At 43.0% G+C, this 25,479-nt stretch overlaps 1 protein-coding gene across 4 annotated transcripts; it reads right to left on the bottom strand.

The window, feature by feature from the left end:
* Nucleotides 1–8,516: 8,516 nt before the first annotated feature.
* Wsb1 (WD repeat and SOCS box containing 1) lies at nucleotides 8,517–24,274 on the bottom strand. 4 transcript variants are annotated; one of them, XM_032912063.1, is made up of 9 exons: nucleotides 23,946–24,274; nucleotides 18,678–18,846; nucleotides 17,047–17,315; nucleotides 15,165–15,296; nucleotides 13,996–14,096; nucleotides 11,514–11,686; nucleotides 11,149–11,262; nucleotides 10,157–10,264; nucleotides 8,517–9,584 (listed from the first exon to the last, which is right to left on the bottom strand). In XM_032912063.1, the coding sequence occupies exons 1-9, from the start codon at nucleotides 23,983–23,985 to the stop codon at nucleotides 9,425–9,427; spliced, it is 1,266 nt and encodes a 421-aa protein (XP_032767954.1). In that variant the 5' UTR covers nucleotides 23,986–24,274; the 3' UTR covers nucleotides 8,517–9,424. The 4 variants fall into 4 exon arrangements, with proteins under 4 accessions (XP_032767954.1, XP_032767956.1, XP_032767958.1 ...); XM_032912065.1 differs by lacking the exons at nucleotides 18,678–18,846; nucleotides 23,946–24,274 and adding an exon at nucleotides 12,960–13,135 and having other exon boundaries at nucleotides 17,047–17,152; XM_032912067.1 differs by lacking the exons at nucleotides 13,996–14,096; nucleotides 15,165–15,296; nucleotides 17,047–17,315; nucleotides 18,678–18,846; nucleotides 23,946–24,274 and adding an exon at nucleotides 12,972–13,115.
* Between the last annotated feature and the right edge of the window lie 1,205 nt (nucleotides 24,275–25,479).

Genomic DNA, 25,479 nt, shown 5'->3' with positions numbered 1-25,479 from the left:
TCCAGGTGAGGGAGGTTCAGAGAGGAAGGGATTTGCTGACTGACACAGCTAGGAAGGGGTTAGAGCCGAGATTTTTAAGTGATTTTTATTCACGTGTATGTGTGTGTATCTCTGAGAGTGAATGCCCACAGAAGCTGGAAGAGGGTGTTGGGTCCCTCGGAGCTGGACTTAGAGGTGGCTGTGAGCCACCTAGTGTGGGGGCTGGGTCCTCTGAAACAGCAATGCTCTCTTAGCAGATTAGCCATCTCTCTACCTGCTACAGCAGAGATTCTGTTCTACTCTGAGACAGTGCCTCACTATATAAGCTTGCCTGACCTGGAGCTTACCGTGTAGACCAGACTGACCTCTAACTCACAGAGATCCACCTGCCTCTGCCTTCTGCGTGCTGTGACAAAAGCATGCACCACCAAGCCCAGTTTATGTGATGTTGAAGATGCCAGAGCTTCATGCATCCTAACCGAGCGTCAGTCCCAGCCCTGAACTTGATTTCACATATTTTGGTTGGTCCTCATTGTAATTTCTAGGAAGGTCTCACAGATGCTCTGTCTCCTAACTTTCCTCATCCTCCCTTCTCCTTGATGGCATGTCTTGCCATCTCTCTCTTTTTTTTTTTTTAAGAATTATTTATTCATTTTACATGTCTGAGTACACTGTAGCTGTCTTTAGACACAGAAGAGGGCATTGGATCCCATGACAGATGGTTGTGAGCCACCATGTGGTTGCTGGGAATTGAACTCAGGGCCTCTGGAAGAGCAGCCAGTGCTCTTAACCACTGAGCCATCTCTTATTCTTGGCAGTACACATATAACATTCTACTGACTTTTAAATTACATGTGAAATTCAATGACTGGTTTTGCTTGTTTTGTTTTGAAGACGGTGACTTCTGGAGCCTAGGCTGGTCTAGGATCCCCAATCCTCCTGCCTCCAAATCCCAAGTGCTGGATGGCCAGCATGTTTCATCACGCCTGGCTGCAGTGCTGTCTTTTCTGTGACATTCTAGACACTGCTGACTTTTATCCACATCACTGGAGCTAATGTGTCACTTTAGTGTGTGACATCTGAGAGATTTATGTTTGTTTTTTCAAAGTTTTACTTGGAGTTCAGATTGCCTCCAACCTTCTTCTTTTTCCTTTTCCTTCCTCTCCTTTTCCTCCTTCGTCTCTTCCTCTTCCTCCTCCTCCTCTGATTTTTCGAGTCAGGGTTTTGTCTGCCATCCTGGAACTTGCTCAGTAGACCAGATTAGCCTCTGCCTCCCGAGTGCTGGGTTTAAAGGTGTGCACCACCATACTTGGTGCCACTTCTTATCTTGCTTCCAACTTTTTATCTTTTTTGCCTTAAGTCTCTTGAATTCCAGGATTACAGCCATATGCTACCACATCCATCCAGATTTTTGAAAACCATGCTGATTACGAAATATATCTCCGTTTCAGTTAAAATGTGATGGTGGAAGGGGCCTGGAGAGATGGCTTTTGTTTCTCTTTTAGAGAATCCTAATTAGCTTCATAATACCCTATAGATGGCTCACAACTGCCTGTATTCCAGCTTCAGAGGGCTGGGTACCCCCTGTGGCTTCTGAGGGCACCCACATGCATATGGTTTACCTCTCTCTCCCTCTCTCTCTCTCTCTCTCTCTCTCTCTCTCTGTCTCTCTCTCTCTCTGTCTTTGTCTCTCTGTCTCTGTCTCTGTCTCTGTCTCTCTCTCACACACACACACACACACACACACACACACACACACACACACACACACACACACACACAAATCTTAGCTCAGTAGTTGCAGTGCACACCTTTAGCCCAGCCCTTGGGAGGCAGAGGTAGGTTAATCCCTGAGTTTGAGACCAGCCTGGTTTACAGACTGTGTTCCAGGATGGTCAGGGCTACACCAAAAAACCCTGTCTCAAACCTCTTCTCAAATAAATAAACAAATAATCTTTTTTTTACATAAAGGTTTTGTTTTGTTTTGTTTTTAAGATTCATTTTATTTACATGAATACACTGTAGCTGTCTTCAGACACACCAGAAGAGGGCATCGGATCCCATTACGGATGGTTGTGAGCCACCATGTGGTTGCTGGGAATTGAACTCAGGACTTCTGGAAGAGCAGGTCGGTGCTCTTAACCACTGAGCCATCTCTCTAGGCCCCAGAGGTTTTTATTTTGGGACAGGGTCTCATTTAGATCAGGGTGGCTTCGGCTTCACAAGCATTTGATACCACACCTGGCTTCTGGGAGAAGAACTAAAGTCTAACTTTCCTCAGGGAAATGTGGCAAGAATGACTGAGCTTTGTTACCAATGCCCACCCTGCCTTGTGCCGGATTTGGCCCACTCATCAATAGCATCTGTGAGCTGACACAGAGAACTTACATCCAGTCCAATCCAGCCTCGAGGACTCTGTCCAGGTCATCTCCGGACTAGTGAGGCCAATCTTGCTGGTACAAGAGGCTCCTGGGGCCTGGTCAGGTGTTGATCGTCGGGAGAACTCCAAGGCCAGCTGCCTTCAGCCCAGCCCGGCCCAATCCTGCTACAGCTTGCTTGAGTTGGATTTGTCACATGGGCAATAAAAATGATTTGTTTGAGTGATATGTGTACCCAGGGACAGTGGCGTGGAGCAAAAACCTAGCCAACTCCGGTGTAATTTCCCTAGGCACCGAGCAAAGGACAGGAGCAACAGCCAGTCTGTGTTTATATCAATCGCCTCCTTATATTCAGGGTCAGTCCTTGTTTGTTTTCTTCCCACAATCCAGTGAAAAGGGTAGGGTGTGTTGGGAAAGGGTTAGCCTGACATCATGGCTGGCCTCCTGGTGTTGGCAAAGACACGGCCAGAGACTGGCTGTTTCCTTTCTAGCATCTGCTCACAAGTATTATGAAGATAAACGGAGGGGGAGGGGGGGCGCTGCATTCAGCACCACCTTGGACCTCAACTTCATCTGACCGTCTCCACCCAGAGGAGAGAGTTAGCCTCTTGACCTGCACAGCCATCAAAGGAAAACAATAAAACTTCTCAGGCCTGCTGAAAAGCAGCAGGAATAGTAAAACAAGCCTGTGGTCCGTGCTCAACAAATGCTGGTAACAAGTGTCAAGTAGCTGCCAGGACCCAACACTGCACTGCAGAAAGGAAAAGAGCCAATGCCACGTGTGTGGAGAGACATTATTACATCATTCAACAGCCAAGCTAGCATTCACACAAGTCTTCCTGGGGATAGCAGCCTCAGTCGCCATGTCTGCGACATCCTTTGGGCTTGGAGTGAGGAGTCCAACCAAACTGCTATATGCACACCCTCCTGCTGGGAGCCAGATGGGACCAAGCCCAGCAGACTCAGCTTTGGCCGAGCATTGAGCGTGACCCAGTTGAGGGAGCTGCTTTCTCCACAAGCTGGGTGAGTGGATCCCGGGTCTCTCATCCAAACCTCCCAACTCGGGTTATGTTCATGTCTGCCCACCGGGGGCTGGTTCCTCATCAAGCCTTGGTCCCAACAATCAGTCCTTCTGACCCAAATGCCAGGCACCCATAGGAAGGCTGCAGAGTCTCCTCAGGTGTAAGGAATTTGCTTTCTAAACAAGGAATCAACGTCTAAGAATGATTAACTTATTTGAAACAGGGCTTTATTCGAAAGTCCAAGGAGGAGGTAAAGAAACGGAGATCTCATAGGATTCTGTGGCAAGGCTGCAATGAGTTGGGGCAGCCTATCTGGCGCCACTGAGGAGGCCCTTTAGTTAGATTATCCTGAGAGCTGGGCCTCATGAAACTGAAGAAAACAAAACAGGCCGAGAGAAAATAGAAGAGGGCCAGGGGTTGGGTAAGGGGGACACCTCTGACTTGTGGGTTTCCTGACCATTTCCCAGGTACCGCCTGCAAACCCTTGCAACACAGAAGACGGCCCACAGGAGTTAGCTGATTCAATATAATATAATATCATCCAAAAGAGAACCTGAACCCCCACCCCCGCAGAGGCAGGTATAATTGAGTGTGTCACAGGCTTTCATGTCACGGTGACCAAAGCTCCTGACGGAACCAACTTAAGGGCCAAATATTCTGTCTCACTTGGTCCGGCAGACAGAGAAGGCATGGCAGTGGGAACCCGAGGTCACAGTTGTTCACACGGTGGCAGGTTAGGAAGTAGAGCTAGGCCGGAAGTAGGGGTAGGTGTAACCTTCACAACTCCCCAGCACTCAGTGACCTGGTGCGACCAGGCAGACCCTACTACCTCCGAGAGTTGACAACCTTTAAAGTAACCTTCAAAATCAACCCGTGGGGGGATTTTCAGATTCAAACCGTAATAGTGGGGGATGTACTGAGTGGCTAGCCTTGCGCTTCAGCAGGACTTATCCCTGGCTGATATCAGGAGGCGCTCTTGCAGGTCTGTCTGCCCTGTTGTTACAAAGCACACGAGGTGGTTTAGGTACAATAGACACGCCTCACTATCATGGAGGGTGCGAGTCAGATCCAGGTTCAGCACGGTTGGGAACTGGTGGAGAAGGCCCCTTTCACTGCCCTTTCTCATATCTTAGCAGTGTGGAGGATTTATAAAGGCCCAAGTCCCACACCAGGTCTCTCATCCTCACCACCTTTCCCAAGTCCCCACCTCCTAATATCTTCCCATTCAGATGAGCAGCTCTCCGTGTGAATGGATTGGTGGTCAGTGTCCACCTCCTAACGTATACTAACTGTCCTTTTCCTCAGGAATTACCAACTTGGACACAGGACCATGCATTCTGACTTCCCTTCTGTGTTTAGGGCCCTGTGGTCCTATTTACGTCTGCCTCAGTCCTGGCTCTGTTTTATACCCTCGTCCTCAGCATCTCTTCTCACCCTTAGTCTGTGATTCTGTGATGCTGACTCGCCACCTGCAGTGCCGAGAGGGAAACAATCCATGTTCTCCACTGCCCCATAACATTTCATTATCAGTCAAAAATTGGGAAACACAGCTGGCTGGGATAGCTACTTCAGTCTTCTGGACCTGCAGTAGACGGTTTTAGAGTTAACCCTTTATCGCACGGGTAGAGAAATTCACTGCCGTGTGAGTGTGTGTGGCCACAGGCAGCATTTGAGTGTCTTCTCTGATCGCCCTCCACTGCATTTCTTTAGCCAGAGTCTCTCCCTGATTTGGGTAGAATGACTGGCCAGTGAGCTCCTGAAACCTGTCTCCCCAGGGATGGAAATACTGATTGGCACCTGCCTTTTCCCATGGGTTGCTGGATCCCCGAATTCAGGCCCTCATGCTCACATAGCAAGCATTTTACTAACTGAGCATCTCTTCAGCCCCAAAGTTTATTTTCCTTTTTTCTCCTTCTTGTGGTGTTGTGGCTTGAAACTGGAGGTCTCCAGTATGCTACTACCACTGGGCTATTTCCCTAGCCTGAAAGTTGACTTTTGTCAGTAAGCCACAGGGTAAGCATCAGTTGGTTCTAACAGGAATACATACTGCTGGAGTGAATGACAACTGGATTGAATGACAACCACATAAAGCTATGCATCACCTGTAATTCTCTCACTGCGCTCACTTATAGCTTTTGCTTTTGGATAACTGCAAGCTTTAGAGCAAGGGATGTTTGTTACTTTGTGTTTTGTTTTAGATTTCTTATGTGTAAAAGCGCTTTGCCTGCATGTATGTATGTGTACCACAAACGTGCCTAGTGCCCAAGGTCAGAGGAAGATGTTGGATTCCTTGGAGTTACAGTTTTGAGCTGCCATGTGGTTTCTGGGAACGGAACCCAGGTGCTCTGCAAAAGCAACAAACGTTCTTAACCACTGAACCATCTCACCAGCAACTGCTTAGCAAAGATGTTTCAACACTAGAACAGCTTACTTACATAAACACACACCAAGGTTATGACAATCATTCCTTCAGGTGGCCATATTGTCTGTTGTCAACAGTTCTGACTTCTCAGAGATACAGGATTAAAATAAATAAAAAAAAAAAAAAAAAAAAGCCAGTGCACAGACTCCAATAATCCATCTAAGCTCTTATTGAAACAATTATAATCTCACGTATAATGAAGGGTTCTACTGGGCACTATCTGCATGCCTCGTACCAGAGAACGCCAGAAAAGGGTGTTAAATTCCCTAGAACTGGAGTTACAGTTGTATTCTGGGAACAGAGATCCAATCTTCTAGAACAACCAGTGCTCTCACCCACTGAGCTGGCCCTCCGGCCCCTGGACCTTCTATTAAAATGGTCTAGAAGAACGTCTATCCTAATACCTTAAAAACAACCCACTTGCAATTGCTCCGAGTGCTGCTGCTGTGAACGCTGCTCAGACACAGGTGTGGATTTGCTTGTGCACTATGCAAGTATCCGGTGGATTCATCACGTACACTTGAGGATTTGACCATCCCACAGTAGCTTTTTTTTTTTTTTTTTTTTTGAAAAAGGTCATCTGTTGCACAGAGGCTTCCTCCTTTCCTCACACTTCAGATCTGAATTCTGTGTCTGCTGAGTCAACATGGCATGCTGGTACTCTGCTCATAAAGTAACACGGCAGTAGCTCTGTTCCTGAGGTAAGCTATTTCTTTAGCGTTGGGGACGGGGTGCCCACAAGTACAGTGAAGTACTTAGCCAGGTCAGACAACACCTGTGCCAATCAGCTCCCTATCCCACCACCTGTATCCTGAACTCAGCTCTTCAAGGCTCGGCAGGAAGGACCCTTCTCCACTGGGCTACCTCTCCAGCCTTGCAGCGAACTATTTATTTATGATCTGCATGTTCTATTGACTAAAATGCACCTAAGCCAGAAGCTGGTGGGAACTGCCTGGATAGAACACTGTGGCTCCTCTCAGTCTTCAGTGTGATGAGAGGTTCGCTGCCACCGTGGTTATGTGAGACAATGTTTAACTTCTCATGCTTTCTTTTCCTACCCTGAGCTGGGCTGACAGCCAAGTCCACTGCCTAGACTAAGAATCATAGTTTCCTCCAGCCCATCCTAGGTCTTGCTGCCCTTAGAGCAGTGCAGACCAGCCCAATCCAACTTTATCTCAATCACAAGCAGGCAAGGAATTTCAAGGATCATAAACTGAGGGTTTGCCAACCAGAGATCAGGTCACAGGCCTTAAAGTGGTACGAAGCATTATGATAGTGGGAGACACTTTCTTGCATTCATTCATACCCACTCTAAGACACGGACAGGGGAAACCAGCTGTTAAAAGGCCATCCAGGGGGGTTGGGGATTTAGCTTAGTGGTAGGGCACTTGCCTAGCAAGCGCAAGGCCCTGGGTTTGGTCCCCAGCTCCAAAAAAAAAAAAAAAAGGCCATCCATGGAGAGCCTGCCTCAAAACAAAAGCCCAGGCAATCAAATCTGAGTGTTAATAACCTCTTGCCAGTTCTCCAAATGGCATGGCTGTGGCAAGGAATATTAAAAAAAAAAAGCAACCTCAATCTAAAATCACATAGCTAGAATCTGAACCAAGAGAGAGCCCAACCACCTTTTTTCCTGCCTCCCTTTGGGCATGTAAAACCACATCTCACTCCCTCCTAAGGGAAGCTCAGGCATGTGTCTGCATGTGTCTTATACTGTTGTCTCCCTTCCTTATGGCACGGAGGTTGCAAACATTTTTTAAGATTTATTATAGGTACATTGTAGCTGTCTTGAGACACACCAGAAGAGGACATCAGATCTCAGGACCTCTGGAAGAGCAGTCAGTGCCCTAACCACTGGGCCATTTCTCCAGCTCGATTGCAAACATCTTAAGCAGTGTGTATCATTCAACTAAATGTCTTTACACAAGTGACTGGTATTTGCTGTGGTTATGAAAAGTAAATATTCATGGAGATTATCTTAGACCATTTTAGATTTTATTTATTCATTTTATATATGACGAGTACACTGTCACTGTCTTCAGACACACCAGAAGAGTGCATCGGATCTCGTTACAGATGGTTGTGAGCCACCATGTGGTTGCTGGGATTTGAACTCAGGACCTCTGGAAGAGCAGTCGGTGCTCTTAACCGCTGAGCCATCTCTCCAGCCCTCTTAGACCATTTTAAAATCCTATTTTTTATATATTTAAATTTTGATATTTAATTTTTAAAAAGTTTTAAAATTTATTTCAAAGATTATAGTGTACAAGTGAAATGGAGGGAAAACCCTAAGTTTAGAGACGCCTCTGCATTTATCTAATATAGCTGCCACCTGAGAAAATATTTTTTCTGACTTTCATAACCACTTCCATACACTTTGCCAACATGATGAGTGCCTGAGATCGTGCATGGCTAAGAGTGCATTTGCCTTCCTGAGGACCCAGACTATCCGCTTCTATCATTTAACCAGGCAGGCTTGCTTTGAGGCTGCCCATCTTTCTAAGGCATTCTTGTACTCAGAAGCCGTGGCAGTGCCCCAGGATGGAGCCCGTGGTGGGACCCGGCAACAGGCATGTGCTCACAAAGGGATGCTTCCTGTTACAGGCTTCCTTCCTCACTGTCTTCTGCACTGAGCATGTGTGGACCCATCGCAACCTTACAGGGCAGCTAGACCTGAGTACTACACAATGCTACACATGAAACACTGGCAATGTATTATTTTATGTTGTTTAATTAAAAAACTCAACAAAGATACAAAACAAGCATTTTACATAATGCATACATTTTCAACATCTGCAGATAAGATAAATAAAAGGCTAAAGCAGACATATTGTGTATTGCTTCTCTTTGGTAAGTCACCAATATCATCCTTGTAGAAACAAAACGTTAAAAATAAAACCCATGGTCTTAAAATAATTGTCCCTTAGTATTGACAAAATATTCAGCAATAATACAGTAGATGTAGTTTTCAAATTGACAAGAATGCATAATACTTTTTTATTCTCTGAGGGGTAGGTAAGTAGCTGCTTTCCAAAATTAAGGCCTACAAGAGCCAACCTTTTTCTAGCTATCTTTTTCCTTGGCTCGTTTTTAAACGTCACATTCAAACTCCCACAAACCATTCTTTTGGAAAATTTCACATGCTAAACCTCTCTCACCAGTCAGCTTCACACCATTCATCCTGACCAACCCATTTCCTATGAGGCAATTCTGTTTTATTCAACGTCATGCAAACTCAGTGCCCCAAATAAAAAAACAAAAATTCCACTGAATTTGCTCCAACAAACAGCACATACGCACATCCTGGCTCTACTAAAGCAATATATACAAGTCAGAACTAAGAGAAAACTAAAGGGCCCATTCAATACATAGCAGCTTATGTCTAAATATATACATGTATGTAATGTTTTCACAGTTAATCTTAAAAATTACATGATATGTTCAGAAATATTTCTCCAATGGTGTATAAATAATGCTTTTAAAGTCCAACTAATGAAATGAAATATAAGAGTGGATCAAATTAAATAAATCTTCCGAGCCTTCAAGAACAGGTGCTCGAGCTGGTAAAGCTTGAGGTGTGTTGTAAAGGGTGCTCTGTCTGTCCCACCAGGAAAGCAGTCCTCATCCTAAACCCGGTAGGAGAGAAACTCCAACATTTTGGAAGGAACGGGCAGTTTCTGGATTTCTTGGGTGGGCATCACTCTTCGGATTGACATGCGACATAAATGTTGAAGACTAGAGACTTGCCTTGGAGTGGCCCAAAAATACACACTTCCATCATGTGTCCTTTAGAGAAATGGAAAGACAATAATCAAGGCAGTGTATCAGCAGATTAACACATCTCACCTTAAAGTCTAATAAGAACTCTGAGACAAGTAGCAGGACTAGACAGAGTTGGTCTAGGAAATTAACAACTTTTTCTGTTAAGAAAAGGGGCAGGAGAAATGGGTTCAAGTGTGCTTGATACTTTTCTGGAAGAGCAGGGTTCAGTTCCAGCACCTCCATGGTGGCTCACCATCTGGGACCGAGCTCTAGACCACACCCTCTTCTGGCCTCCACAGGGACTATCTATGTGCACGTGGTACAGTACAGACAGGCAAGCAAAATACACATAAAGAAAAAAATAAGTCTTCAAGCACTGGAGAGATGGCTCAGCGGTTAAGAGCACTGGTTGCTCTTCCAGAGGTCCTGAGTTCAATGCCCAGCAACCAACCACATGGTGGTTCACAACCATCTGTGATGAGATCTGATGTCCTCTTCTTGTGTGTCTGAAGACAGCTACAGTGTACTTATATAAATAAAATAAATCTTAAAAGAAAAAAGTCTTCAAAAGAAAAAGGAATAAGATGTATTATTACCCAGCAGCTAAAACACTGCCATCAGTAGAAAAGGCACAGCAGAGACCATTGCTCAAAGGTGCAACTTGTACTGGACAATCGTCACCAATGCTCCAGAACCTCACCATTCTGCAAGGGAAATAAGGTGAGTAAGTCAGAAGAAACTCATCACTGAGTACATACACACCAATCACTCTCAAACAGCATGGTAACTTTGGTTGAGATGGGCTCATATTTATTTACACAACCCAAGACAGACAGCAGCAAATTCTTGAACTTGCTGTTTTTCCTGCCCAAGAGCTGGGACTGCAATCTGTCTTCTCCATCCAGTTACTGTAACTTTGTTCTGTTTGAGATCAGCTCTCACTACAGAGCTCAAGCTGGAATCCCCTTGCTTCAGTCTCCCAAGTGCTGCAATTACAGGCCTGGGCCTCCGTATTCTATACTATGCACGTTTGCCACTTTATCTATCTGTGCGGACCAGTTTACACTTTATACCCTTTGGTAATTTGGATGAACTGCAAAGAGATTACAAGGCATGGCTTTATAATCTCACGCGTTTGAACCTGTAATGTTCACAGCTGAAGCTTTGTCATTTTCTTACAAATAAAATATAGCACAACCCGATCTAGTCGTTTCTACATTTGTCTAATCTCAAAAGCAGTGGCCACCAATTTACAGTGAGTACCACCAGCCAGCCAGACGAAAATCAACACCTCCCAAGGTGTTGTCTAGAGACAATAAATCCCAGTTACAAGATGGGCATGGCAGTCCACACAGAATTCTCAGCATTTAGGAGGCAGAGGTTCAAGGTTAACCTGGCCCACATATCAAGACCATTTCAAATACAAACAACTCCCATATAAAAACCTAAATCTAGCTAAAGAGTGTTATGCGTTAAAACACGCTTTTAGTTAAGTAGAAGGATGATTTAAAAAAAAAAAAAAACAAAAAAACAAAAAACCCAAAACCTTTAAAAATCATTACTACCATCAAAACTATGCTATACTCACTTATCATCAGCAAGGCTGGCAACATGCAGTCCATCATGACTGAAAGACACAGCTCTTACCCATCGGTCATTTGCTCCTCCAGCAAATATTGGAGTAGGCGGGGGAAACAGGTGCCTGCGGCCAGAGACAGATTTGCAGTATTTTAGAATCAATTCAAGAAACAAAATAGTCTCTGAATAAGGTTTAAAGTGGGGTTTTGATGATACAATAAGACTAAAAAGAGCTGTTACAGCCAAGTTAAATGAAATCAGAAGCTGCTAATTTTACATTTTGTTAGGGATTCCAATTTTACACATTAATCTCTTTAAAACTATAGTGATAGCCAATGCTGAGTTACTGACTGAAATAATCCATGTTGCACTCACCCAAACTCCATCAGAATGTCTCCAATGTGTGGGTCCCAGACATACACACGCGTATCGTAAGATGCAGTAGCTAGTAATGCTCCATCAGGAGAAAAGTCACAAGCTACGACATCATGGTGATGCCCTTCCAGTCTCCTTATCATGGTGTATTTATCCATATTCCAAAGGAAAACCTGAAATAATAAGAGGGAAATGTTAGAGCTTCACTCAGACACACAGAGGACAAAGGGGCACATCTTAAACTACAATTGCTACTTTAATATTACAAATTAATTATAAATTATGAGTAATTTAAAGAATATGCTCAGTGTCGTAGATTAAAAATCAGTCTTTTAAGTTAATTAAAGCAGACATGCAAATTTCTATTTCAAATGTTTCTGTTAAATGTTAATTTAAAAAATAAGCCTAAAGGGAAAATAAAGGCAATGCAATTTAACCACCAATACTGAAATCCATTTATTCCAAAATCTAATTAACTAAAATATATGGAAATAAATAGGGTTAAGTATTACAAACCCCTTTCTCTTTTTTCCAGAAACTACCAATTTTTAAAAACATATACAGACAGAAAATGTAACGTTAGCAACTGTTACTCCACTGGCATCTCCCTTTGAGATAATCACTTGTTTACAATAGGCTTGGGTCACCACCGAGAGCCTAGGAAGAGAAACAGATACTGCAAGCAAAGAGAATTTTCACAGCCAAAAATAATTTTGTTGGCAAACAACAAGGATGCTACTAAACCATATTACAAATGAAAATACTATTTTATGAAAATATTACAACATTTTTTGGTAATCAAGATTTAACACTTATTTTTCCAAACTGACTATAATCATTAGTTATTTTCAGCATAAAATAGTTAAATTACTTAAAAACAAGTCCACATACAGTTTACATTTTAAACACTGAAAGACTGTGCAGAAGGGTCTAAGTAAGTTTTGCTGGTTTTTTGCTTTGAGGCAGTGTCTCACCAAGAAGTCCAGGCTGGTTTTTAAGGAGCCCAGGTTGGCCTTTAGTTTGTGATCTACTTGCCTCAGCCTCTCAAGCAGTTCTCAACAGTACTCTAATGCTCACTATTAGATTAAATGTAAGCTGGGAGGTTTACAGCACGCCTAGTGAGACAGCTTCCTCCTCTTGAAGTAGACTCCTTCCTGCTACCTCCTTTCTGCACATATTACTTCCAAAGGAAAATAAGTATAATAACTGGGTAAATAATTTACGGTACTGCTAGAATTCAAAAAACAGAGAAAGCCCTCAAAAAACCAATTACTGTACATTATTGGGTTCACTTGTCAGACTCTAAAATTCCTTCATACTGGAAGATCAATTTACTCAGGAGTCTGGACATTACTGTGGGGGAAATTATTTTTTTAAAGAGGGGGAAAAAAAGAAAAGAAAAAGAAAAGAAAGAAGAGCAGAAAGTGGACATGGACCGACCAGCACCTGTGTACGTACAGTACACCTTGCAGCCGAACGCAAGGTTACTTCATCCTAGGGTAAAGGTCGCCCCCAGCCCGGTAGCCAGAGATGCCACTCTTTCTGCCCAGCTAGCACCATTATGCGCCTGTGTGTGAGTGGTGCCAGCATAACCTCAATCACACCAATATTGCTGCCACCACCTGTGACAGGGAAAGCAAGAAGCATATGGAAAACACACAGCCTAAAATCGCAATGTCAACATCTAGCTTGTCTTTATGATTAAAAAAACAAAAAACAAAAAACAAAAACAAAAAACAAAACTAAGCTATTTTGTTTTAAACTCCTAACATTCACAACTATCATTTTAACATACTTCTTGACAAAATAAAAGTGTTTTATCTACACCCTCCACCCCCATCAGTTCAAAGAGTGTTGCGATCATTACATGTATTTTGGAGTTCATCCAGTTTCATACTCAATGCTGCTGAACTCTTAAAAATACATTAGCTCAGAGCTAGTAAACTGACAGTTCACTAAAGTATATCTATAACCCTTAACAGTCACCACTTAGGCTGTCATAGGCACGCTGTAAAACCATGTGCAGCTTCATCTATAATCCACTGTAGGACATACAGGAGTTATATATAATCTTACTATGCTTATAAAGTACTTTTTTTTTCCAGTTAAATGTCCAACTGAGACTCAAAACTTAAAAACAAAACAAAACCAGCAAACTGGACAAAACAAAAAGAAAACAATTGGCAGGAAAATATCTTAAAAATGGACTAATCTTACTTATCTACAGCACATAAGCATTCCTAGACTTCATTCACAAAAAAGCCCTCACTAACCCTTCATTTTATAAACATCTCTAAAAGCAATTCAATTCTCAATTCACAAATATCTAATTTTCTACATGCAAATTCTCTCCATCATGAAATAAAGCATTTAAGATATTCATGACACCGAGCACAAACTTAATAGGTTACTTAGATTTAAAATGATTAAGCATACATCATCATCCAATTCACAGCACATGGACAAGAACTTTGATACATACTGCTTTACTGGCTCCAACTGAACACAGCATAGAACAGTCTGGAGAAAACGCACAACTGTACACCCAATTCTGATGGCCCCGCAACACTTTCACCATATTTCCTGAACGAAAGAAGCATCTGTGTCAGGACACATCTCAAACCAGTAGCACCTTGACTGACAAGACCTACAGTTACCATAAATAAACCTTTACAGTTAGAAGAGATGGATATAGGTCTTCAATATTTGCCCTTCCTTTCTTCCAAAGCAGGGTCTCTGTATGTAGTCCTGGCTGTTCTAGAACTCACTATGTAGACCAGGCTTGTTTCAAACTCAGAGGGTGGTATTTGTTGCTTGATAAAATGACACAGGGCTGGAGACGCAGCCTGGCAGTCAGGTGAGCACTCTGCTCTGCAGAGGACCTGATTTGATTCCCAGCACTTTACTGCTCTTGGCCTCCTCAGACACCCATACATAAGCACATGAAGACAACATGAATATACAGAACTAAAAATGATACAGTTTAGAATGTAAAAGCCAGGCATGCTAATGTATACCTTTAATCTCAGTATTTAGGGGACAAAGGCAGCCTGATCTACATTTGTTTCTATAAAGCAAGATAAAATCAATACACCATTTTTAAGAAACTGAGTACACCCACATAAACATCTCTTTTTATGAAAGAATTTATGACCTATGCTTACCAGCATTTAACCATGTTACAAATCCTGACTTGTAAGTCAGGCTATAATCTAAATTTTATTGGATGACTGGATTTGTTTAAAAAAAAATTAAGTTTTTTTAATTTTGAAATTTCATTTTTTAATATGTATGAGTATTTTGCTTGCATAATGTCTGGGTAGCAGCTGCAGTGTCTGCAGAGGCCAGATGTTAAATTCCTTGGAACTAGAGTTACAGATCTGTGTGGATGGTCTGAGCAGTGTCAAGACGGTTTATTATAGTAACTGCTGGTTCCTGTTCTGACTTACTTAAACTTCACTGTACGAATAGGCATGATGGAACACATCTTTAGTCCTGACATTCTTATAGGCAGGTGGGTCTCTTGTGAGGCCAGCCTGGTCTACTGAGTAATTTCTAGGCCAGCTAAGGCTAGAGAGATCCTAGCTCAAAAAACTGAAACAAAACATGGTTCTTTTACACAGGCAGGGGAAGGACAGAAGACATACATACCATCATCTTTCAGGTCCCACACTCTAAGAGTTTTGTCTCTTGAAGCTGATACAAGGAGTAAGCTCCCATCTGGAGCAAAAGTTAAGTCTCTAACCACTTCGATGTGGTCTACCAAATTAAGGAGGAGTTTTCCTAAATGTGATTGAAAGGAGAAAAAAAAAATGGACGACAAGATTATTTCTTATCTTCTATTTTTATAGTTTTGTTAACTGTAAAAAAAAAAAAGACATTCTTGGGTACCTCGTTTTATGAAATAAATTGTTTCACTTATTAACTAATGACTATTGTTACTTGTGAGATTTCACTACTCAGAAATTTAAGCAATTTTTCCCCAAGATAACAACAAACCCTGCATGTATTAGAAAACTGTAAAAAAAATGACTGAATTCCAAACTCAATAACATTATTGTGTTCTGTGGTACATCTTGCATAAATGCTCACTTAAAACGTGTTGTATTTATGAACAAACAGAATATGCCAAGAACTAGAACAAAATCAAAACCTTTTCTTTCCTTGTATCACTGGTCACTGAACCTCAGGTTGAAGCAATGTTCAACAAGTACTTACCACTGAGCTTCCCGCCTCATCTTTGGTGGCAGTCCATGCTGCCTTCACCCTGCTAAAGATGGCTAGGCTAGCCACTCAGCCTTCTCAGTGCTGAGGTCACAACTATGTATCACCATGCCCAGTTTGAACATAACTTGCTTTTTTTTTTGTTTTTGGTTTTTTGTTTTTGTGACAGGGTCTCTTTACATAGCCCTAGCTGACCCAGAACTCACTATGTAGATGGGGCTGGCCTCAAACAGAGAGCCACCTACCCCTCTGCTTCCTAAGTGCCTCAAAGGCATCTCTGCTACCACATCCCACCTTGAATACTTTTCAATTGCTCAAAGAATTCACCTTTCCCACCTATGCAGTTAGACGTTGAATAAAGTGGCTGACTAACCTTCTGAAGGTTAGACGTGGATAATGAAAGTCTGATTTGTGAGCTGGGCATGGCGGTGCCCACTTTTACTTGGGAGGCAGAAGAGGCAGGCGCATAGATCTCTGACTTTGAGGCCAGCCTGGTCTACGAATGGAGCTCCAGGACTATGCTTGGCCCAGGGAGCGGGACTATAAGGAGCTATAGCCTTGTTGGAAGTAGGTGTCACTGTGGGTATGGGTTTTAATACCCTTGTCCTGGCAGCCTCTGAAAGAAGTTAGTTTTAGAACTCTCAGCTATTCCTGTACCATGCCTGCCTGCACCCATCTTGATGATAATGGACTGAACCTCTTAGCCTATAAGCCAGCCCCAATTAAATGCTGTCTTTTTAAGAGCTGTCTTGGTCGTGGCTGTTTGTTCACAGCAGTAAAACTGCATGACACCAACCCTCTGATTTGTAGCTGGTTAAGTGGCCCAGATGGTAGGTGCTTGCCTAGTAGGCATGTGAAGCCCCAGAGTTAGATTCCTAGCACTGCATAAAACTGGGGGAGTTGCAGCACATGCCTGCAATCCTAGTTAGTACTCAGGATGTGGTGGCTGGAGGGGCAGAGTTAAAGTCATCTTCACTACACAGTGAGTTTGAGACCTGCTTGGAATACAAATAAACTGGTTTCCCTTGAAAACCCCTAAGTTATAATTGAAAAAGCAAGTAAGACATTTTGCTGAGTCAGAAACTAAAATTTGCTGAGTCAGCTTATAATGAACTAAAATAAAGCCCAAACCTGCTTTGCATATTTTATCAAGCAGAATAAACTCTTATTATTCTCAGAGACCAAAATTATAAACTGAAGACTTTTATAAAGACACATAAATTCTCACTTTTCTATAAAGCCCTCAAATCATATATTCCAGTGCTTCCATCATAAAATCAGGTTCACTTTCAAAACTGTGAATCCATACCTGTGTACACATCCCAGATCTTGATGCGACCATTGTTTAATCCTGTGGCAAGGAGCAGCTGATCCTGTCCAAATCTGAACCGATGCCATTCTATATTAACACAACGACTCTGTTTTTCTGGAACTGAAGACCCAAAAGCAAGACTCCAGACTATGTCTCCACAGTCTATAATGTGTTCACGGGGCTTATTTTTTTGACCACCATTACTATTTTGTCTTGCCAATTTTAGACAGCTTGAATTGGTAACATTCTTGGAACCATGCAAAAGACTGAGGGGAAAAGATTGAAAATGAGTATTTCTTTATACTGAACTTCTGTAGACACTGTTAGTACTTGTTAAGTCTTCTTAATACAACTGTAACACTACTTCTAAAGATGGAAAAGTTCGTTATCTGAAATACAAGGCTAGACAAATTTAACTCTCAAAAACTATTGATGAGAGAATCCTCAGTAAGAAAACTTCTAACTTCTTTTCCTTCCAAATTGCCTTTGATAGAAATTCTTTAACATAGTAAAGTCTGGTCCCACTTGAGAGTAGGCACTGTTGTCAGTGCCCAGCACTGGCCAGTCTCAACTGAGACAGCTATCACAGGAAATACATGCAGTGGTGAAACTAGACTCATAACATACGCTCAGAAGAGAACTTAGGGTGAGAAAAACAGTAACTTCTTGATATGAACTTAAGGACTAATTTAGCTCATTTGCAAAATATTAATAAATATTATATAACCCATCTTTTGAGATGCTAAATTGTTTCAGGAAATAAGAAGCCAGAGACCTCAGAAAACTTTAAAGCTATCATAATATGCCCTCAACTCAAGCAGAGATAAAAAGCTCCAGTGAAAGAGTCATGTGCTGATGGAAGACAGCACAGCTAGATTAGGTCCTTCAGAAAGTTATCTGGATGAGAACTGCAGTGACCCTGTGCATAGGGAAGGGATCACACAAGCTTAAGTAAAATCTTACTAATTTGGGAATGAAAAAAACAAGCATATAAAACCAGTTGGTAGAATGCTTGCAGAGCAAACATGAAACCCCAGGTCTGATCTCTACCACAACATAATGGGGTATGGTGGCACACTCAGTTATCCCAGCAATTCTGAGCAGAAATGCAGGGTGTTAGAAGCTCAGTGTCATGCTAGGCTACAGACTAAATCTGAAGTTGGCCTAAGCTAAAGCCTCCCCACCCTACTCCAACCAGCTAGGGGCTGTGGCTCACACCCAGACAGCATCATCCCAGAGGCTGAGACAGGATCACGAATTTAAAGCCAAACTGGGCCACGAAGTAGGCCTATTTTAGAGAAAAATCTGATACGCACCTCTGTTAACCAATAAAGTATGTAAAATCCAAAGTGAGTGACTTTTTTTTTTTTTTTTGAGACTAGGTCTCTTCTATTATGTATCCCTGGCAGTCCTGTGTGACCTGGCTGGCTCTGAACCTGAGAGAGCCACCTGCCTCCTCTACTTCCCAGTGCTGGGATTAAAAAGTCAGGTAATTCTTTATATAGATCTTCAATGAAGATTTGAACTACAAACTAACTTACAACCCTAGTTGTAAAGAAAACTTAAAATGTTTTATTACCCAACATTGAAAGACAATAGTAAATTCTACAAAAACAGAGGAGTCTTACAAGTTCTTAAGGCACTGGGACCACGGGACAAGCTTCACTATGCGATATCCTTGTGACCATGCAAAGTATGAACCATCTGGAGCAAAAGCAACAGTCCAGTTTTCACCACCACATTTCTTGTCGAAAGGAGCTGCTGGGGCTAACAGTTCTCCTATAGTGCGCGACCTCACTAAAACAAGACAAAAACAAAAAACAGGAGATTATATCGTCAACAGATTCAGATGGCCTCATATTATTTTGGAATTTGCTAAGGTTGTCTCCTTTTCTTTTAGACAGGGTTTAATCAGCTTTCTACCCATACAACATTAGAGATTAGCTTTGTTTTGATAGTGGTTTTCCAAGAGATTTAAAGTATGTCACTAGGCATGGTAGGCACACCTATCATCTCAGCACTTAGAAGGCTCAGTGTTCAGGAGTTCAAGACCAGCCTCAGCCAGGGCCACATGAAACCTTGTCACAAAGTTTCAGTGTAGTGAAGTGGGGGCTGGATGACACCTCGTTAAGGCCAACCTGGCTTTAAACAGGCAGACACCATGAAAGTGGGAAGGGAAGAGAGAGAACAAAAGGGGAATTAAGATTGTTATCTTTCAAGAACTATAAATCCTTAGGCTTAGGTTGTCTTGCAAGGTTGTTTTACAAGAAGCTCTGGTTTCTAGCTTTAGCATAGCACAAACCAGGTAGAGAATTAGAATTTTAAGGTCACCTCAGCTACATGGTAGTCAGCTCAGGCTACATTTTTTTTTAATTTTCCAGTCATCCTGAAGACTGGGAAGAGCTGAAGAGGGACAGCAAAATGACCCAGTGGGTAAATACATATACCTGCTGCCAAGCTTGACCACTTGAGTTCAATTCCCAGTACCCACATGGCAGAAGGAAAGAAACCACTTTTATTCTCCACATGTAATGCGTGTAATTTTCAAACAGTAGAGGAGAGCTGGAGATACAGCTCAAAAGTAGCATGCTTGCCTAACATGTATGAGGCCCTGGCATCCACTGGGGCGTAACGGGGTAGGGTGGGGAAAAGACTTGATCAATGAACTCTGCAGTCTATATTATATATAGTAATTAGTATAGCATCTAGCATGTCAAGTGTTCAATTAATATTTACTTAACAAATAGAGAAGCACATGTATAAACTCCCACTTTGAAGTTATTAAGTATATTCCTGGCCCAATTTTTGATACATTTAACAAGTCAAATAAGTATAGTTTAAAACCCAAAGAAACCTGATATCCATTTTTCTACATTATTCTGAAAACTTCCTTCTTGTATGAAAATATCATAACCATACATCACTAAGATAAATAAAACTATTTTGCTTAAACAATGTTTTCTTTTTTTAAATACTCAAAATCTGCTGGATGGCAGTGGCCCATGCCTTCAATCCCATCACTCAGTTGGCAGAGGCAGGCAAGAATCTGAGTTTGAGGTTAGCCTGGTCTACAGAGTTCCAGGGTTACATAGTTACATACAGGGTTACATACACTGCCTCAAGGGGAACAAACCAAAAAAAAAAAAAAAAAAAAAAAAAAAAAACAAAACAAAGAATTCAAAATCTTTCTTCTGCCCCATCCACTTACTCAACTGATTCTGATCAGAGAGAACAAACATTTAACAATCTTGACCTCATGACATTACATGATACCTATGCCAGAGTCTTTTCTAGGATACAGTATTTCTAGTTCTTTCAATCATTCTTCAGATTATAGAGTTTTGAGTTCATTTTCTCTTTTCCTACCTTAATTAATCTTACCACATTTTCCTGGATACATTGCAGTTGATAATAACCCTTAGAAAAGTTATACCCAGTTCTGGACACTGTACTTCCTGGTGTGGTTTTATCAATGTGCCTAAACTCACATTCACGTTACGGGCAGTCACATGAGTATGATGTAAGAGTAGTGAGCTGGGGAGCCTCAGTGCCTGCAGCATGGATTTCCAATGCCTAAATCCAGAACAAGTCCATTGTGGCAGGCTTCCTGCCCCTTCCCAAGCCTACACTCTTACATGGGTCCTTTCACCAGGGTTCTTTTCTTATACCCAGCCCTCACCCCAAACTGGGATTCCTGCTTCACCTTCATCTATTGGTCAAAATTACTGAATTTTAGTAGAAGGCGCCTTGTTCACAAATAAGGAAGCAAGCTTTAAAATTTTACTTTTTTAAAGAAGGCAATGGAAGTATTAACTTTAAAAGAGAATGCACCCAAGTTAATCTAAATAGAATACTTTATTTCCCACAAATTTAAGTCTGTACTTTAAGGTTACTTTTAAGAAATAATCTTGGGCACAATCATTTGGCTACTTTTCTTTATTAAGTGTTAATAAAGATAGGGATTTGGCTGGTTCAAACACCAAACCCCTAGAAACAATTCACTAACTCATCTTAAACATTCTAGTATTATTATAAAAACGGTAAAAACAAATGTTACATAGTCAGCATTTTCTAAGTGCCTTCAGGTTTCCTAACCTGAATGTTAGCTAACAGACACAAATGATTTTTATACTTTAATCAGCTGTTTTAAATACTCAAGTACGGACTAGTAAATATTTCCCTAAAGTGCTTTGAAAAAGAAATGTAATAGGACCGTGGGAAACTGGCCCTAAAATACAACATATGTGCACAGTACTTCACCACGAGTCACCATTGGACAAGGCTAACCAGTGAAGTTCTTCTTCACATTCCACCCTCCGATTTCATACCCAGAAAGGAAGTGTGACAGTGCCTTGTTAAAGAGAGGGTAGGGTAGGGAGTGCTCAGGGCTGTTATGTCCTGTCCTGGAACTCTTCAATCGTTCACGGAGTCCTGCCCTTTCCTTTAGCATGTGCATGAAAATCCAAATTTGACATGACTAGAATCAATGCCAGGGGATTGGGGGGAGAGGGAGTGGTATTAACACCAAGCTATATGATGTCTATCTAACCTTGTATCCAAATGACGCTTCAAATACAAACAAAAAACTTAGAAAAAGGCCAAATTCTATACATTTGGCACTTAATTTTCTTATATCAAGGAAACAAGGAGACATAAAAGTGAAAAAACAAATCCCCTCTTAAAAAGAGTAAGTGGTGGGGCTGGAGAGATGGCTCAACTACTCTTCAGAGGTCCTGAGTTCAATTCCCAGCAACCACATGGTGGCTCACAACCATCTGTAAAGAGATCAGATGCCCTCTTCTGGTGTGTCTGAAGACAGCCACAGTGTACTTATATATAATAAATGAATAAATCTTTAAAAAAAAAAAGTGGTTATTTAATGAATCTCCCTTAGCAACTACACTAAAGCACTATTTATCCCCTTAAAAAAGGGGGGGGAGGGGAAGAGGGCTGGAAATGGCTCAGGGGTTAAGAGCACTGGCTGCTCTTCCAGAGTTCAATTCCCAGCAACCACATGGCGGTCACAACCTTATGGGATGGGATCTGATGCCCTCTTCTGGTGTGTCTGAAGACAGCTACAGTGAACTCACATACATAAAATAAATTTTAAAAAGGTAGGAATGTTATGATTTCTGTAGCTTTAACATGGTTAGAAAACTAGTATTAAAGTCATTAATTAGCCATTCAACTTCATCCTTCAGAAAACAAGCTCCCCCAATTGTTACTAGTCATTTGTGTACAGAAATCCATTCACATATAAAAAAAATTGTGATTAGCTCAGCTTTTCACTCTTCCTAGGAATACCTCCTCCAACCTCTTAGCAAAGTCGTACACGTGAGGAACGAGAAAATGCAAAGGCTCTGCTCAGTAGCTACTGCTTTTTTTCTTTTTGGTTCTTTTTTTTTTTTCGGAGCTGGGGACCGAACCCAGGGCCTCGCGCTTCCTAGGCAAGCGCTCTACCACTGAGCTAAATCCCCAACCCCTCTTTTTTTTTTTTAAAACTGGATTTCACTATGTAGTCTTGGCTACTGGAAATGGCTATGCAGACCATACTGATCTCGAACTCAGGTCTGCCTGCCTCTGCCTCTGCGTGTTGGGATGAGCCATGCTAAGCCAACTTAAAAACAAAACAGTAGGCTGGAAAGAGATGGCTCAGTGGTTGGGAGCACTGATTGCTCTTCCAGAGGTCCTGAGTTCAAATCCCAGCAACCACATGGTGGCTCACAACCATCCATAATGAGATCTGATGCCCTCTTCTGGTGTGTCTGAAGACCGCTACAGTGCACTTAAATAATAAATAAGTCTTTAAAAAAAACAAAACAAAAAAGTAGTATCAGTGCCTACTGATAATTTCACTCAACAAATCTCACCAATGACCTCAAAGATGGCTCCTGGGCTGGAGAGATGACTCAGTGGTTGGGAGCACTAACCGCTCTTCCAGAGGTCCTGAGTTCAAATCCCAGCAACCACATGGTGGCTCAACCATCTGTAATGAGATCTGGTGCCCTCTTCTGGTGTGTTTAACGTTTTAAAAATTCTTTTTAAAAAAAAACCAACTTGAAAAAAATAGGTGGCTTCTTTGAGAGACTTTAAACAGTGCTTTTAAAGTGCTAAGTGCTTTAAAGTGGCCACAGGGCAGGTCTGGCCCACACCCTTCGACTCCCCATTGTCCAATCTACAGCCTGGCGCGTGACACTAGCATCTGCTTCATCCTCAGTACAATAGCCCTCCTTCAGCCACTCCACCTATTCATACTGCTCCTCCCGTGTACGTAGGCAACACACTCCCTCCTTTGAACCCTCACTTTCATAACGCCATCCTTTTAAAAAGCAAAAACTTTTCCACGCTGATGGCATCTCTTCAGGCCCCTTTCTCATTAGAATACCTGAGATACAGAAGCTTCTCCTCCTACTGTACCTCAAAACACAAAAATTCACTACTTTTCTCCACCACTGACTTAAGAGAACCTAGGATAGACCACTAAGTCTATGCTAGTAATCCTCCAGGCCCACTCGACAAACAAGGATAGCCGGGAGAATCCCAGGATGTGGGACCCGCACCCCAGCTGGTGATGGTGTCATTAGGTTTTGCCCGGCCGTGACCGTCCAGCCCGGCTTCACCGTAACTCGGAGGCCCGCTCTGGGGAGCCGGTTCATTCACTCCCGGCCGACGCCCATCCTGGGACCGCTTCCTCCCGCCACACGGCGCGGGTCCTTGCCTCTCTCCGCTCCTCCGGAGCCTCGGAATCTTGTCCCACGCTTCTCGTGGGACTTGGCATTGGACTTCCCCCTTCTACCATCCCCCACACCCACCCTCGCTCCCCCCGCCAGCCCCGGAGCCAACCCCTTCGCACTCTGCCCGTCGTCCCCGCGCTCTCCCTCCATCCTGGGCCTCACCGATCTCTTTCTCGTTGACCCTCGGGGGAAAGCTGGCCATCTATGGGGCACCGTCTGATTCCGGGAACTCGATTCAGGCGCGACGACAGAGAAGGGACTCGATGGGGGCTGAGGGGCGTGACGCGGGCTCGGTCTTTTTCGGGTGTGGGGACTGAACAGAGAGCGCGGGCGGCCGCTGCGGCTCCTGTAGACTGCTCCGGAGAAATCACCGGAATGCCTGGAACCAAGCCACCGGATCACACTCAGACAAAAGAGCCGACGCGCCTTCCACTGACAGACTCAAACAGCCAGCCACTGCTTCCGCCGCCAAACCAGACACTGAGACAAGATGGCGGGCGGCACTGATAATATCTGGGAGGCGGGGTGTGGTGAATGACGTCAGTCCATCAGGCCCCGCCTCCCGACGCAGGGAACGTGACTGTCTGAGCCCACGGACGGGCGTGAGCCCTCAGAGCGCAACCTGCGGGCAGTTTCGAAGTGGAAGGCTCTTTGCAAAGGGAAAGGCGAGGATTGTGTAATGCACGTGACCGAACCGGAAAAAGCAAAGTAGACGTTTCAGGAGCTTACCCATTTAGCTAGTTTTCTGGCTTCTAGGTACCTGGGAAGTGAAGGCTGCACAGAAGAAAGAGATACGATGAAAATTAGCATAGTGGTGTCCAATTGGTCAGCAGGAGAGCCAGCTGGTTTTAGGAAAGACAGTTGATGGAGGAGACCCAGGGTGATGGGGCCTCACCTCTGAGCCCTCCCGCAAGGTTGCTTCTGTTCTAACTGGTTCCTAAAGTCAGAAGAGCAAGCCTATATCACCTCTACCTCAGAATCTGCCCTTTCTCCACAGAAGTCGAGGTCCCTAGGAAGCAGGTAGCTAGCTATTCCACATCGGAGATAATAATTGTGTGGGTGTGCCCCACATCTCAATCTGAGTAGTAGCCATCTACAGATGACATAATTGCATATTAGTGGGGATTCTTTCTTCCAAAGGATAACAGATAAAGGCTTTGATTTTCTCAGATACTCCTGGAAGACAGAACTCTTGAGATCATGTCAGCACATAGTGTATGTACTGTGTGTATGTCCCTTTGCCCAAGGGAGAAATTCTTCAGACCATGATGATTAATAGATATAAACCATCTCCCTCTTTTTTAAAAAAAATTACGTGGTTACTGCTTGTTAATATATTTGTCAAGGACTTCACGAAAGGCGATGGCCCTGGCTGATGAACAGAGTCGAAGGGAAAGAAAGTGCAGTCTAGACAAATACAGAACATTATTGTCTCCTAATTTTTTTAGCTCATCATTTATTTATTGTGTGTGTGGAAGATGTGTGCATGTTTTTGCGTGAGTGTTCACGTGTCTAAGTGCTTCTGTGTGAATGCAGGCTCTTGCGTGCCGTAGAATGCATTTGGAGGTCAGGGGACGTCCCAGGATGTGGGTCCTCACCTCCCACCTTTCCTGAGACAGAATCGCTCATGATTCAGGGCATATACATCATGCTAGCTGGCCCTGTAACTTCCCAACTCCTTGACAACCCTGCAAGT

This window comes from Rattus rattus, chromosome 9, assembly GCF_011064425.1.
Source record: "Rattus rattus isolate New Zealand chromosome 9, Rrattus_CSIRO_v1, whole genome shotgun sequence".
Lineage (NCBI taxonomy): Eukaryota > Metazoa > Chordata > Mammalia > Rodentia > Muridae > Rattus > Rattus rattus.
This window is presented reverse-complemented; position numbering and strand designations above follow the sequence as displayed.